The sequence below is a fragment of the Oncorhynchus masou genome, chromosome 2 (genome assembly GCF_036934945.1).
Source record: "Oncorhynchus masou masou isolate Uvic2021 chromosome 2, UVic_Omas_1.1, whole genome shotgun sequence".
In the NCBI taxonomy this organism is placed as follows: domain Eukaryota; kingdom Metazoa; phylum Chordata; class Actinopteri; order Salmoniformes; family Salmonidae; genus Oncorhynchus; species Oncorhynchus masou.
In genome coordinates, this window is record NC_088213.1 from 21,169,040 (window position 1) to 21,185,915 (window position 16,876).

A 16,876-nucleotide genomic window follows, 5' to 3' on the forward strand; every position below is an offset into this window, starting at 1 on the left:
GTTCAAATGCTATTTGAAATCTTTCAAATATTTTGACCATTTTCTTTACTCTTTCTGGAGAGCAAGCTTGTTGGGGAATGGGGTTAGGAATTTTGGGACTATTCTATCAGTCCATTAAGCCATGCAAGCTCAGTCAAGCACAGATCAACTATTTACAAATTATTTAAAATAGTGTTTGAACACAGCTCTGTCACAGAAACACAACTCTCTGTCCGATTCAGACATCCCAGGATGTCTACTACAAAGAATGTACCTCCAGCGAGCTTCTTGTTCATTATCAAGGCCGTAATAACAAGTGAAGACAGAGAGAAATAGAACAACTTACCCAGATATATTTTGTATAATGTTATCATTTTGTAAAGGGCTTTGACTTACCATAGCCTGATGGTTTCCACAGACGCAATGAAAAGAAAAAGCAAGAGATGCAATTAGAAGCTGTCTGTCTGGCAGGCAGACATGGGCATTATCTCAAATGACACCCTATTCCCCATAAAGTGCACTACTTTTGACCAGGATCTGGCCTATTGTCTATATAGTGCATTACTTTTGACCAGGTCCCACAGGACTCTGGTCAAAAGTAGTGCACTCTCTAGGTAATAGGGTGCCAGGGCTGATAGAAGTGCACTATAAAGGGAAAAGGATGCCATTTCAAACGACGCCTTGATGTCACACAGAGAATAGCCACAGCATGGTTGAACTGAGAGCTTTATAGCTAAGACAATCTGTGACATGCATTACAAGTCAGCTCTATGGAACAATTAATCTCAGTCATTTAGAGCTCTACAATCTATAGAATCATATTCTTTACATGCATTAAACCTTACAGAATTGCACTCATGCTTGGTATTTGTAGTGTTGGTCTCGGTACATGTATAGGTCCAGGTGATTTGTTTCCTGACCACATGACCTGACCAGGAACAAAACTACAGCTAGCTATCACCGCTAGTGCCTAGAGTCTTTCCTGGTCATGTCTTGTGGTCTGGGAAGAACTCCTGGCCCCATCTCTGTAGGATGAAGCATTTGATCATAATATTTCCGCTGTCACTTCTGCACGTTAGTTAGTCTGGTAGACACACCAACAGACGAACACCAAACAGGACAAACAGGTACACGCAGGTACTGGTACATTTACAGTGACGCCAGTTGGACTTTACACCACTGACTCATACACAGTACACTAACTAACTAACATGTACATTACATGGTAACATTAATATCCACTAAACAAGAGTGTGGAGAGGAGATAGATAGATAAAGTTACATATACATCATTATACTAGGGCATTAGTAGGCAGCCCTGGTCCTGGAGTGCCACAGGCTCTTCATGCTTTTGATTTAACCAACCTGGAAGACCAGGTGTGTAATGGTTTTAGGCCATCACTGAACAGATCAATTAGCTCAGTTGGTCAGGTGAGGTGCCAAGCTGGAACAGAATCCTGCAGTACCTGTGGCAGTCCAGGAACAGGGCTGCCGAGCCCTGTGCTAGAGAAGAGCCTGGTGCCACATCTGCATGTGCTCTAGCCAACTCCCATGAAGTCTGTCGTCATGGCCACCATACACACAGTATACAGTATGTTATGTTGGCTGGAGCACATACAGGTCTGGACCAAATTACGTTACAGATAGATAGGAAAATGCAGACATGGACAGCTGACAATATTGACTCAGTCTTTACCATCATCTAGCCCGGGGGAGGCCAATCCTTCTCCCAGAGAGCTACTGCAGGTGCAGGCTTTTGCTCCAGCCCTGCTCAAGCTAACACATCACATTCAGCTAATCAAAGATGCCCGATGAGGCAGCTGATTAGTGGACTCAAGTGTGTTGGAGCAGGGCTGGAGTAACAAACAGTGGGCAAAGTTGGTTGATATGATGCCATCCTTACAACCAGTTTACAACTAAAACAACCTTGGTTGTAATATAGCTGTAATGACATCATATTGGTTTAAATTACATCACTATAACCAGTTTGGTTGTAATCTTGTTTTATTGAAACCATTTCAAACGATTTATTGCAGTGGAAAATATGTATTTGTTGTAATATGGTTGTAATTACGTCACGCTGATTGAAATGATGTCATTACATCCCGTTTATAACCTTTCAACGAGGTTTGCCCACTGGGAAACCCAACCTAACCTCTTGATGTAAATGTGTCTTTATAGGTAGAATAAACGTGCCGACAACATTTCCCCCTTTCCTACAAGGTCGTGCCCTGCACACATTTTCGTCTGGAGGTTGGGTTGGGGAAGCCTGCATGCCCAGTAGGTCTCCAGCCAGCGGGCTGTCCGGCCCAGGTCTAGCCGTGTCTACAGCCCAGCTATGGTAAAGGTCCATGGGGCATCCATGACCATGGTGTTGTGTTGGTTCAGCCATGTTTGGGGCAGCCATGGGTTCTGTAAGCAGGGGGATGTCACCTCTACATGAACCCAGAGTGTTGATGTAAGTGTAAGTGGTCAACATGCACCGCTATTCTGCTCGGGTTGCTGCAGGCATTATCAAGTAACAATACAATCTGAGTCAGGCATTACGAGTACATATTAAAACCCTGAGTTCGGATGTTACTGAGTGTGGAGATATTTATGGTTAGCTAAGAAGTCATTTTAAATATGTATTTAAATGTAAATATGTTTTGCATCCCACTGTGATTGGTGGGGATCCCTCCTGTCCCAGCCAATCAGATCACTGTTGCTGCCCTGAAGCAATCCCACAGCCAATGGCGGACATCGACAGAGGAGAGACATGAGAGGGGGGACCAATTAGAACAGTGATTACTGACTTCATCCGGGGGGGGGTAAAAGGTTCTTCTTACAGTGTTGCTTTTACAATGATTTAAAAGCCTCAGAACAGTTAAATCAGAAGTCAATGAAGTCCTCAGATAGATATATTTTTGGGTTGAGTTGTCAATATTTCAAATAATATTACTTAATTGTCTTGTTCGTTCAACTCCTGCCTGCCAAGCGGTTAAAATGTAAAAGTTTGGGCTTGGAGGGTTCGTCTGAAATCTGACAACTCACTGAAAAATATTCCCCATAGCTGTTATGGGTCTGTGTAAGTAATGGCAAATATCAAATATCCACTCAAAAACCCAGAAACAACAACGACAACCTCATACTCACCAAGACATTGTTGGTTATTAATTTTCATGAGAAATATGGACAAATAAAGCATCAACTCATGTTCTTCACTGTGTTATAAACAGCAATCAGAAACTATATAAGCCTTAAATGAACATCAACCTAATATATTATCATTTCTACCAGGAATGAAATTGAAATATTGTACTTGGTTACTAAGAGCTCAGAGTGTGTGTTTCATAATTCCCTTGATGGTTGTTATGATCTATGTTAAAGGTTATATTGTATGTATAATATCTCAATAGGGTGGTAAGAAATCGAACCTGATATAGAAGACAATATATGATGAATCATGAAAACAGACACTGAAGCTCAAGAAAGACTTCACCAACAGTTGAACCCATCACCACTACTCCTACGACTACTACTGCTACTACTACAACATCTACTACTACTACTACTGATACTACTACTATACTACTACTACACTGCTGCTACTACTACAATACTGCTACTACTACTACTACATTGCTACTACTACTACTACTACACTGCTAGTACTACAATTACTACACTGATGCTACTACTGATATTACTACTACTACTACTACATTACTACACTACTACTACTACTACTACTGCACTACTACTACTACTACTAATAATAATATTACTACTACATTGCTGCTACTACTACTACTACCACACTACTACACTACTACTACACTACTACTACTACACTACTCCACTACTACTACTACTACTACTACATTGCTGCTACTACTACTACTACACTACTACACTACTACTACATTGCTACTACTACTACTACTACACTGCTACTAATACACTGCTACTACTGCTGATGATAATACAACTACTACCATTACTACTACTGCTGCTAATACACTGCTACTACTGCTACTACTATTAGAACTACCACGACTACTATTACTACTACAGCAACTACTTCTACTACAACTGCTACTACTACTACTGCTACTACTACTTCTGCTACTACTACCATACTGCTGCTGCTGCTGCTGGTATACTGCTGCTACTGCTACTGCTACTACTGCTGCTGCTGCTGCTGCTGCTATGCTGCTATTGCTGCTGCTATGCTGCTGCTACTGCTGCTGCTATTGCTGCTATACTGCTGCTATGCTGCTATTGCTGCTGCTATACTGCTGCTACTACTACTACTGCTACTACTACTGCTACTGCTGCTGCTGCTATGCTGCTGCTGATACTGCTACTACTACTGATACTACTACTGATACTACTACTAATATACTGCTACTACTACTACTACTACTACTACTACTACTACTACTACTACTACTACATTGCTACTACTACTACTACTAATACACTGCTACTACTGCTGATGCTAATACAACTACTACTACTGCTGCTAATACACTGCTACTACTGCTACTACTACTGCTACTACTATTAGAACTACCACGACTACTATTACAGCTACTACTGCTACTACTACTACTACCATGCTGCTGCTGCTGCTGCTGCTGCTGCTGCTGCTACTACTACTACTACTGATACTACTACTACTACTACTAATATACTGCTACTACTACTACTGCTACTACTACTAGTATACTGCTACTACTACTACTACTACTGCTGCTGCTACTACTACTACTGCTACTGCTGCTGCTGCTGCTACTACTACTACTACTACTACTGCAACAACATCTAGTACTACAACTACTTTTGACTTCCCTACTACACAAGTATTGCTACCTACTGACTGAACTAACAGAGAAACCATACTACCAGGGTTTGGGGTCCATTACATTTCAATTATTTTAATTTAGGCGATTTACTGATATTCAAAACTAGAAAAATCCTTATTGAACATAAATAGGGAGTGAATTGGAAAGGAATTGGCGCCAACCCTATCCCAGCATGGTAGACTGCACTAACACAATGTGTCCCCCAAATGGAACCCTGTTCCCTTTACGAAGCACTGCTTTACAGTTCACTATAAAGGGCATAGGATGCAATTTGGGATGAAGCCATTGGTAAGACTGTAGACTACTCTACCACATCATTATTATTCTATAAATTGCAAAACAATATGGGTCTCAGTTGTCTGGGCCTCACGATATGTTCACACAAAGCAAACCGCACAGTCCATCCAATACGATGAAACACGCTGGCGTTCAATAACACTGCTCTCTCTTTCGTCACTAACTAACTGTAGGATGAGTTACGACAGGCTAGCAGTTAGATTTCACATCTGATCAGTTCCAAATGGCACCCTACTCCTTTTCTAGTGCACAACTTTTGACCATGATCCACAGGGGACCGGTAAAAATTGTGCACTATGTAGGGCATAGTGTGCCCTTTGGGACACACTCATACTCATACAACACAGCAGACTCCAATGGCAGGCAGGGGAACTACAACACAACCCCAGCTTGTCTGGCTGCCATAATATACAGTGGGGCAAATAAGTATTTAGTCAGCCACCAATTGTGCAAGTTCTCCCACTTAAAAAGATGAGAGAGTCCTGTAATTTTCATCATAGGTACACTTCAACTATGACAGACAAAATGAGAAGAAAAAAAATCCAGAAAATCACATTGTAGGATTTTTAATGAATTTATTTGCAAATTATGGTGGAAAATAAGTATTTGGTCACCTACAAACAAGCAAGATTTCTGGCTCTCACAGACCTGTAACTTCTTCTTTAAGAGGCTCCTCTATTCTCCACTCGTTACCTGTATTAATGGCACCTGTTTGAACTTGTTATCAGTATAAAAGACACCTGTCCACAACCTCAAACAGTCCCACTCCAAACTCCACTATGACCAAGACCAAAGAGCTGTCAAAGGACACCAGAAACAAAATTGTAGACCTGCACCAGGCTGGGAAGACTGAATCTGCAATTGATAAGCAGCTTGGTTTGAAGAAATCAACTGTGGGACTAATTATTAGAAAATGGAAGATATACAAGACCACTGATAATCTCCCTCGATTTGGAGATCCACGCAAGATCTCACCCCGTGGGGTCAAAATGATCACAAGAACGGTGAGCAAAAAACACAGAACCACACGGGGGGACCTAGTGAATGACCTGCAGAGAGCTGGGACCAAAGTAACAAAGCCTACCATCAGTAACACACTACGCCGCCAGGGACTCAAATCTTTTTTGATTTTTGATATTTTTTTTGTTTTGATTTTTGATTTATTTATTTATTTTATTTTTTGAAATCCTGCAGTGCCAGATGTGTCCCCCTGCTTAAGCCAGTACATGTCCAGGCTGCAGTTTGCTAGAGAGCATTTGGATGATTGGGAGAATGTCATATGGTCAGATAAAACCAAAATATAACTTTTTGGTAAAAACTCAACTCGTGTTTGGAGGACAAAGAATGCTGAGTTGCATCCAAAGAACACCATACCTACTGTGAAGTATGGGGGTGGATACATCATGCTTTGGGGCTGTTTTTCTGCAAAGGGACCAGGACGACTGATCCGTGTAAAGGAAAGAATGAATGGGGCCATGTATCGTGAGATTTTGAGTGAAAACCTCCTTCCATCAGCAAGGGCATTGAAGATGAAACGTGGCTGGGTCTTTCAGCATGACAATGATCCCAAATACACCGTCCGGGCAACGAAGGAGTGGCTTCGTAAGAAGCATTTCAAGGTCCTGGAGTGGCCTAGCCAGTCTCCAGATCTCAACCCCAGAGAAAATCTTTGGAGGGAGTTGAAAGTCCGTGTTGCCCAGCAACAGCCCCAAAACATCACTGCTCTAGAGGAGATCTGCATGGAGGAATGGGCCAAAATACCAGCAACAGTGTGTGAAAACCTTGTGAAGACTTACAGAAAACGTTTGACCTCTGTCATTGCCAACAAAGGGTATATAACAAAGTGTTGAGATAAACTTTTGTTATTGACCAAATACTTATTTTCCACCATAATTTGCAAATAAATTCATTAAAAATCCTACAATGTGATTTTCTGGATTTTTTTCTCATTTTGTCTGTCATAGTTGTAGTGTACCTATGATGAAAATTACAGACCTCTCTCATCTTTTTAAGTGGGAGAACTTGCACAATTGGTGGCTGACTAAATACTTTTTTTTGCCCCACTATAACTCACACACAACCTTGTTGAGGCAGATAACTCACCAGGTCTCGGACAATAGGTAAGGTCCTCTTGCGGCGTAAATCTGGCATGCTGTCAATGCCATAAAGGATGCAGCCAGCTCTGTTGGAAGCAGACAGGTTTAAGGCCTATTAATATCATAATAATGCCGTGTAGAGGGGGCATTAGCAGGCTAAACAGGGGAATGGTGATTTACAAGGGCTGGCGAACACACAAGTCATACCTCAGGCTCCTTTCTCTCCCTACGGGTTTCCCTGCTACCCTGCCTGACCAGAGGGCCCAGCTAGGGATATATATTTCTCTCTCTCTCTCTCTCTCTCTCTCTCTCTCTCTCTCTCTCTCTCTCTCTCTCTCTCTCTCTCTCTCTCTCTCTCTCTCTCTCTCTCTCTCTCTCTCTCTCTCTCTCTCTCTCTTCTCTCTCTCTCTCTCTCTCTCTCTCTCTCTCTCTCTCTCTCTCTCTCTCTCTCTCTCTCTCTCTCTCTCTCTCTCTCTCTCTCTCTCTCTCTCTCTCTCTCTCTCTCTCTCTCTCTCTCTCTCTCTCTCTCTCTCTCTCTCTCTCTCTCTCTCTCTCTCTCTCTCTCTCTCTCTCTCTCTCTCTCTCTCTCTCTCAGTGTAGCAGACACCTTCAGCAGGTGAGAGGAGACACTTGTCAAAACTGACAGGACACTACTGTGAGCTGGCGAGAGCAGCTTTAAATAGCAATGACCAGGTTTGTGTGTGTGAGTGATATGTTAATGTATGAGTCACTGTTTCTGTGCTGAAACAGACTTGTTAATGTTTGTCTGTCTGTGTGCATTCATGTGTGTGGTGCAACTAATTCTCACAGTCTCACATCAGAATTAGACGTTCATCCATGTTTCTGGGTGGAGAGAGACTGGAGGAGAAGGGCTAGGGGAGAGAAGCTGGGTGGAAAGAGACTGGGCGAGAGCGACTGGGTGGAGAGAGACTTGGTGGAGAGAAACTGGAGGAGAAGGGCTAGGGGAGAGAAGCTGGGTGGAAAGAGACTGGGGGAGAGAGACTGGGTGAGAGAGGCTTGGGAAGAGACTGGGGCGAGAGACTAGGGAAAGAGACTGGGTGTAGAGTTACTGGGTGGAAAGAGACTGGGTGTAGAGTTACTGGGTGGAAAGAGACTGGGTGTAGAGTTGCTGGGTGGAGAGAGTCTGGGTGTAGAGTTACTGGGTGGAGAGTCTGAGGCTGTAGAGATTACTGGGGGAGACTGGGTGAGAGACTGGGGAGAAAGGCCGCGGAGAGAGGCTGGGTGGAGAGAGTCTGGATGGAGAAAGTCTGGATGGAGAGAGGCAGGGGCAGAGAGACTGGGGGGAGACTGGGTGAGAGACTGGGGAAGAAAGGCTGGGGAGAGAAGCTGGGTGGAGAGAGAAAGGGGGACTGGGGAAGACTCTAAAAAGAGCTCTTACTAGAGTGTGTTGTAGATTTTGTGACAGGCTTAACAATGGTTTTCCCCTGACAATAACATGACACCCATCTTGATTTTGGGACACAGCCAATGACTTCCTGATAAGTAAATACTGTATAACTGCTATAAGTTGCTAGTGCCTCTCTAGTTAAGTATAGGCTAAGTGGAGTGAAGTTTGGACTGGCTGTCTGTGGGTGGGGATGGAAGGCCTGAGGGTTCAGGACCAAATTACAGCTCTCTCCCCCAAAGCTCCGTGTGTTAATCAGCTGCCCACAGAGACATTAAACAGTCTGCTTCAGCACAGAAACAATGACTCATACATCAACACACACACATAGAGAGAGAGAGAAACACACACACAGTCAAGCGAGCAACCACACAGCACAAACAAACAAACACACAGACCCACAGTATATCAACACACATACTATGTGTGTAGTATGCCAGCCAATGATGGAATGAGAGGGAGAGAAAAAGAGAGAGAGAGAGAGAGAGAGAGAAAGAGAGAGAGAAAGTTGACAGGTGAATAAACTGAATGATCTGAAGAACAAATGTACAAGTTCGGGGAAGGAATAGAATCAAAACATTCCTACCAATCTAGAGCAGACCTGACCCAGACCCGACCCAGACCCAGACCCGACCCAGACCCAGATCCTGACCCGACCCAGACCCAGACCCAGACCCAGACAAAGGGTTGGTGTTCTGCTAAAGCAGAATTGTATTTATTTTAACAATATAGGGAGCATCCCAAATGGCACCCTACACTCTTAGAAAAAAGGCTTTCAAAAGTGTTCTTCGGCTGTTCCGATAGATGAACCCTTTTTGGTTCCAAGTAGAATCCTTTCATTGCAAAACCCTTTCTGTGGAAAGGTTTTACAACCCAAAATATTTCTACCTGGAACCAAAAAGGGTTCTTCAAATAGTTATCCTATGGGGACAGCTGAAGAACGCTTTTAGGTTTTAGATAGCACCTTTTTATCTATGAATGTATTCCTTATACAGTGGACTACTTTTGTCGAGGTCCCATATGGCTCAGGTCAAAAGTAGTGCACTCTGGAATATGGTGGCATTTGGGACACCCCTCTAGATGCACACCTCTCGTAGAACATTGAAGTGCTTTCATATACAAATTCAGTTTGTTCATGGACAGAAGATTAACTGTCAAACACCGATTTGAATATAGTTGCTCTCTTGCAGCTGTACGGCTGCATGGGTTATGGAAAGAAATAACTATTTTAGCTACGCAGACTTTGGGAAACCTTCCATGTTTAGTCGATGTGAATGTCCCAAAAGGTACCATATTCCCTATATAGTACACTACTTTTTACCAGAACCAGTAGGTCTCTGATAAAAAGTAGAGCACTATATAGGAAATTGGGTGCCATTTGGGACAGTCAGAAGTCACTCACCCTCCGACAGCTTGTAGGCCCAGTACTTTGGGATCCAGCACATTGAGAGGCTGCAGAGAGAAGAGAAGTACAACATCACACAGCTAAACATACTGTGGCATGGAACCATTCACAAACAGAAGGTGAGGCAACACAAACACACACACAGCAAACACACACACAAAGCAAACACACACAACGGAAAACAAAAGCCCAATTTGGAAAAGTACTGTCCATCTGGAGGTCAGATCAGGACAGAATCCTCCCTACAGAGGGAGGAGAGTCGAAGCAGTGTGTGTGTGTGTGTGCACGTGTGTGCGTGTGTGTGCGTGTGTGGAGGCTGAGTAGAGCAGAGAGGCAGGAAATGGAGATCCCCCTCAGGGCAAGTTGAGAATTATTCCATTTCCTGAGCTGGTATTCAACACTAAGACAATAGAATGTGTCGTTCGTGGTGCTCAGGGCCACAATTTGTTTTATAACACTTCATCCTCTCTGATCCCTTCCCCACCTAAACACAAACACACACACAAAACAAACATACATTTTGAAACGGACGCAAGCACACACAGAATCGACGCACACACACACACACACACACACACACACAGTAGTGAATACAAGACGTTACCACCCAAATCATTCAGAAAGAGAAGGGATAGAGGAACATAAACAATCAACAGTAAATGTCCACAAGGCACATGAAGCACTTTCAAATGCAACTATAACATGGTCACACACACGCACCTACGCACACACACACACGGATGGAAAGATTGAAATCATGTGGGTCTACATGAATTTGATTAAGCAATGATTTTAAACCTTGTTGTGTGGTGGAGATTTTTCTGAAAAGAGAAAGAAGGAAAGAAGCATAGTAAGTTAGACAGGAGCCTCTTAAACAGTCTGAACTTAGATACAATAATACAGTATATGTGGTTCTGTCTCTAAATACATGCAGTATTATACATGTGTAAAGTCCCATAACTAGATAAAATGCTATGTGTTTATGTCTCTAAATACATACAGATTTAAACATGTGTACAGTCCCATAACTAGATACAATACTATGTTGTTCAGTTTGGTCTCTAGCATGAGTTCAGTTCCTACCAGAATAGATTGTCACGCCTTGGTCTTAGTATTTTGTGTTTTAGTTAATTAGTTGGTCAGGCCAGGGTGTGACATGGGTTTATGTTATTGTGTTGTCATATTGGGGTTTTTGTAGGCATTGGGATTGTGGTTGATTAGGGGTGTGTTTAGTTTAGGTTTGGCTGCCTGAGGCGGTTCTCAATCAGAGTCAGGTGATTCTTGTTGTCTCTGATGGGGAACCGTATTTAGGTAGCCTGGGTTTCGCTGTGTATTTCGTGGGTGATTGTTCCTGTCTCTGTGTAGTTTCACCAGATAGGCTGTAATTAGGTTTCACGTTCCGTTTTGTTGTTTTTGTATTTGTATCAGTTATTTCATGTACCGTGATTCATTCATTAAAGACATGAGTAACCACCACGCTGCATTTCGGTCCGACTTTCTTTCGACAAACGAAGAATGTCGTTACAGAATCACCCACCACACACGGACCGAGCAGCGTGGTATAACAGGCAGCGACAGCAGGAGCAGCGAAGGGAGGACGTTATGGACAGCAGAAGTATGGAGTATACGACGTGGGAGGAAATAGACAGGTGGGCGTTCGACCCAGAGAGAGTGCCGGAGCCCGCCTGGGATCTGCTGGAGCAGTGCGAAGAGGGCTATAGGAGAATGGAGTTGGAGAGGCAATCACGACGGCGCAGAGGAAAGCCTGTGAGTCAGCCCCAAAAATGTATTGGGGGGGGGGGGGGGCTCGGAGGGAGAGTGGCTGAGTCAGGAGACAGACCTGAGCCAACTCTCCTTGTTAATCGTGAGCAGCGATCAAAGGACTTCTGGACGTGGGAGGAGATATTAGACGGAAAAGGACCCTGGGCTCAGCCTGGAGAATATCGCCGTTCCAAGGAAGAACTGGAGGCGGAAAAGCGGAGAGGCGCTGGTATGAGGAGGCAGCACGGCAACGCGGATGGAAGCCTGAGAGTCAGCCCCAAAAATGTATTGGGCGGGGGCTTACAGGGAGTATGGCTCTGCCAGGTAGGAGACCTGCGCAAACTCCCTGTGCTTACCGGGGGCTAGAGACCGGGCAGGCACCGTGTTATGCTATGGAGCGCACGGTGTTTCCAGTGCGGGTGCATAGCCCGGTGCGGTTCATACCAGCCCTTCGTATTGGCCGGGCTAGAGTGGGCATAGAGCCAGGTAAGGTTGGGCAGGCTCGGTGCCCAAGAGCTCCAGTGCGCCTGCACGGTCCAGTCTATCCAGAGCCACCTCCACACACCAGTCCTCCGGTAGCAGCTCCCCGCACCAGGCTTCCTGTGCGGGTCTTCGATCCAGTACCACCAGTTCCAGTACCAGCACCAGGCCTTCAGTGCGCCTCGCCTGTTCAGCGCAGCCAACGCTTTCCCCCTCTCCTGCGCTGTTGGAGTCTCCCACCTGTTCAGCGCTTCTAGAGCCTTCCTCCTCTACAGCGCTGCTGGAGTCTCCTGTCTGTTCAGCGCTATCAGAGCCTTTCTCCTCTCCTGCGCTGTCGGAGTTTCCCGCCTGTTCAGCGCTTCTAGAGCCTTCCTCCTCTACAGCGCTGCCGGAGCCTCCTGCCTGTTCGGAGCAGCCTGAGCTGCCAGTCTGCATGGAGCAGCCAGAGCTGTCAGTCTGCATGGAGCAGCCAGAGCTGCCAGTCTGCATGGAGCAGCCAGAGCTGCCAGTCTGCATGGAGCAGCCAGAGCTGCCAGTCTGCATGGAGCAGCCAGAGCTGCCAGTCTGCATGGAGCTGCCAGTCTGCATGGAGCTGCCAGTCTGCAAGGAGCTACCAGTCTGCAAGGAGCTGCCAGTCTGCAAGGAGCTGCCAGACTGCAAGGAGCTGCCAGAGCTGTTAGTCTGCATGGAGCAGCCAGAGCCGTCAATCTGCATGGAGCAGCCAGAGCCGCCAGTCAGCATGGAGCAGCCAGAGCCGCCAGTCAGCATGGAGCAGCCAGAGCCGCCAGTCAGCATGGAGCAGCCAGAGCCGCCAGTCAGCATGGAGCAGCCAGAGCCGTCAGTCTGCCAGGATCCGCCAGTCAGCCAGACTCTTCCAGATCTGCCAGTCAGCCAGACTCTTCCAGATCTGCCAGTCAGCCAGACTCTTCCAGATCTGCCAGTCAGCCAGACTCTTCCAGATCTGCCAGTCAGCCAGACTCTTCCAGATCTGCCAGTCAGCCAGACTCTTCCAGATCTGCCAGTCAGCCAGACTCTTCCAGATCTGCCAGTCAGCCAGACTCTTCCAGATCTGCCAGTCAGCCAGACTCTTCCAGATCTGCCAGTCAACCAGACCCTTCCAGATCTGCCAGTCAGCCAGACTCTTCCAGATCTGCCAGTCAGCCAGACTCTTCCAGATCCGCCAGTCAACCAGACTCTTCCAGATCCGCGAGTCAACCAGACACTTCCAGATCCGCCAGTCAGCCAGGATCTGCCAGAACTGCCAGCCAGCCAGGATCTGCCGGATTCAACTGCCTGGCTGGGCTTCCTTTCAGTGCTGGGCTTCCTCTCAGTGCTGGGCTTCCTCTCAGTGCTGGGCTTCCTCTCAGTGCTGGGCTTCCTCTCAGTGCTGAGCTGCCCCTCTGTCCCGAGCTGCCCCTCTGTCCCGAGCCCCTCTGTCCCGAGCCCCTCTGTCCCGAGCTGCCCCTCTGTCCCGAGCTGCCCCTCTGTCCCGAGCTGCCCCTCTGTCCCGAGCTGCCCCTCTGTCCCGAGCTGCCCCTCTGTCCCGAGCTGCCCCTCTGTCCCGAGCTGCCCCTCTGTCCCGAGCTGCCCCTCTGTCCCGAGCTGCCCCTCTGTCTCGAGCTGCCCCTCTGTCCCGAGCTGCCCCTCTGTCCCGAGCTGCCCCTCTGTCCCGAGCTGCCCCTCTGTCCCGAGCTGCCCCTCAGTCTAGTGGGGTTCTGGGTGAGGACTACTAGGCCATGGTCGGCGGCGAGGGTGGATTATCCCAGGACGCGTAGGGGAGGAACTATGACATTAATGGAGTGGGGTCCACGTCCCGAGCCGGAACCGCCACCATGGACTGACGCCCACCCGGACCCTCCCTATGGTTTTGAGGTGCGTCCGGGAGTCCGCACCTTAGGGGTGGGGGTTCTGTCACGCCTTGGTCTTAGTATTTTGTGTTTTAGTTAATTAGTTGGTCAGGCCAGGGTGTGACATGGGTTTATGTTATTGTGTTGTCGTATTGGGGTTTTTGTAGGCATGGGATTGTGGTTGATAAGGGGTGTGTTTAGTTTAGGTTTGGCTGCCTGAGGCGGTTCTCAATCAGAGTCAGGTGATTCTTGTTGTCTCTGATGGGGAACCGTATTTAGGTAGCCTGGGTTTCACTGTGTATTTTGTGGGTGATTGTTCCTGTCTCTGTGTAGTTTCACCAGATGGGCTGTAATTAGGTTTCACGTTCCGTTTTGTTGTTTTTGTATTTGTATCAGTTATTTCATGTACCCGGATTCATTCATTAAAGACATGAGTAACCACCACGCTGCATTTCGGTCCGACTTTCTTTCGACAAACGAAGAACGCCGGTACATAGATATAGTACCCAATATAGTACTACATATAGCACTATATGATACAGTACTATAGATGTGGTTCAGTTCAGTCTCTTACTACAGGACATAGATACAGCCATATCTGGTGGTAGTCCTGTTGCTAAGTTACTAGAGCTTGATTGGGTCTTTTATGTCTATAAATGAAAAGTGCTCTACAAATGCAATTTATTATTATTATCATTATTATTATTATCATTAGCAGCAACGCCAAAGTCGGAGGTTCAATTCCTGCAGGAGTCATATTCGCATAATAAAAATACATGCACTCACTGGAATGGAAATCCCTTTGGATAAAACATCTGCTAAATTAAAGTGGTATATAGGGAAACATTTCAGTACTATAGAGATGTTTCAGTACAGTATTTTTTACTTCAGTTTTTCCCAACAAATTTATACAGACAGAGACAGTCAGTTTGTTCCAGAGGGATAGTAACTATGAATAGACACATACTGTACTGTAACTCCATACAATGTACAATACAATGTACAATAGAAATACCTATGTACAATATACTGAATTAGCTGGAGTCACACCAATGTACAATGTACTGAATTAACTGGAGTCATACCAATAAACAACGTACTTGTCACGACTTCCGCCGAAGTCGGTCCCTCTCCTTGTTCGGGGGGCGTTCGACGGTCGACGTCACCGGCCTTCTAGCCATCGCCGAACCACTTTTCATTTTCCAATTGTTTTGTCTTTGTTTAACACACCTTGTTTCAATCCCAGTTTATCCCTAGTTTATTGTGTTGTATATATTTGATTTTCTTGAGTAAAGTATGTTCATTAATCATATCTGCTGTCCTGCGCCTGACTCCTCCACACCAGCTACACACAGGCCCATTACAGAATCACTCACCCACGAATGGAGTCAGCAGGAGCAGACGCCCTCCATGTGGGGGCATTACGCAACCATGTTGCAACGTCTGGGCACCGTCATGGATCGCGTGCTGCAGACAATGGATCATTGGTAGAGAGGAGGAGGATTTCCAGCGCCTCCCCCAGCCCCACTACCGCCGACAACACTGTCCACCTCTCCTTCACCAGTTCCCAGCGGGATTCGGCTCGCGCTCACGAGGGGTATGTTGGGACGGCTGCCGGATGCCAGGGGTTCCTACTCCAGCTGGAACTATACCTGGTGACCGTCCACCCGGCTCCTTTGTGACTTGAGAGGATGTCCACTCTCGTCTCCGGCCTCTCAGGCAAAGCCCTGGAGTGGGCCAATGCCTTATGGAGTGAAGGAGACGCGGCGTTGGACCATTACGCAGAGTTCACCCGTTGATTTCGGGCAGTTTTCGACCACACACCTGAGGGTCGAGCGGCGGGTGAACATCTACTCCACCTGAGGCAGGGGACGAGGAGTGTGCAGGATTTCTCATTGGGCTTCCAGACCCTGGCCGCCAGCGCGGGATGGAACAACAGGGCCCTGATCGATCACTACTGGTGCAGTCTGCGCGGGGGCGTCTGACAGGAGTTGGCCTACCGAGACACCACCCTCACGTTGGACCAGCTGTTTGACCTGTCCATCCGGCTGGACAACCTGCTGGCTACCCACGGACGTCCGGCTCGGGGCCTATCAGTTCCATCCCCCAGCACCTCCGCTCCAATGCCCATGGAGCTGGGAGGTGCTGCGCTTAGGGCGACCGGAGGGGCCATTCCCTGTACCATCTGTGGCCGCAGAGGGCACACTGCTGGTTGGTGCTGGGGGAGGTTCCTCAGGGAGTCGAGGCAGCAGGCAGGGCACTATTGTGTCACCCCAGGTGAGTCAGCACCAGACTCACCCAAAGCCCCCTGTTGTTCACATGTATGTGTATATTACATTTCCTGAGTTCTCCCCACATTCCCAGCATAAGGTGCTCGTAGATTCAGGCGCAGCTGGGAATTTTATTGACTGTTCTTTTGCCCATATTTTAGGGCTCCCCCTTGTTCCTGTAGATATGCCCTTCACTGTGGACGCCCTAGATAGTTGACAACTAGGGTCAAGGCTGATTAGGGAGGCCACCGCTCCACTAGACATGGTTACAGAGGAGGGTCACAAGGAGAGAATCAGTCTCTTCCTTTTTGATTTCCCGTGGTGCTGGGCTTACCCTGGTTGGCCTGTCATGACCGCAATATTTTGTGGCAACAGAGGGCTCTCAAGGGGTGGTCACGAAAGTTCTCAGGGAGGTGTGTGGGGGTTTCCATCGGTGCGACTACGGTGGAAAGTCCAGACCAGGTCTCCACCGTGCACATCCCCTCA

At 46.8% G+C, this 16,876-nt stretch overlaps 1 protein-coding gene across 1 annotated transcript in view; it reads right to left on the reverse strand.

Moving 5' to 3' along the window:
• LOC135556793 (protein unc-13 homolog C-like) overlaps positions 1-16,876 on the reverse strand; it is a 197,187-nt gene that overhangs the window by 151,353 nt on the left and 28,958 nt on the right. Inside the window, exons 3-6 of the mRNA XM_064990238.1 lie at positions 10,831-10,853; positions 10,030-10,079; positions 7,230-7,308; positions 376-381 (exon numbers count right to left, since the gene is read on the reverse strand). Coding sequence (XP_064846310.1) covers positions 376-381; positions 7,230-7,308; positions 10,030-10,079; positions 10,831-10,853 — 158 coding nt within the window. The remainder of the gene's footprint in view (positions 1-375; positions 382-7,229; positions 7,309-10,029; positions 10,080-10,830; positions 10,854-16,876) is intronic.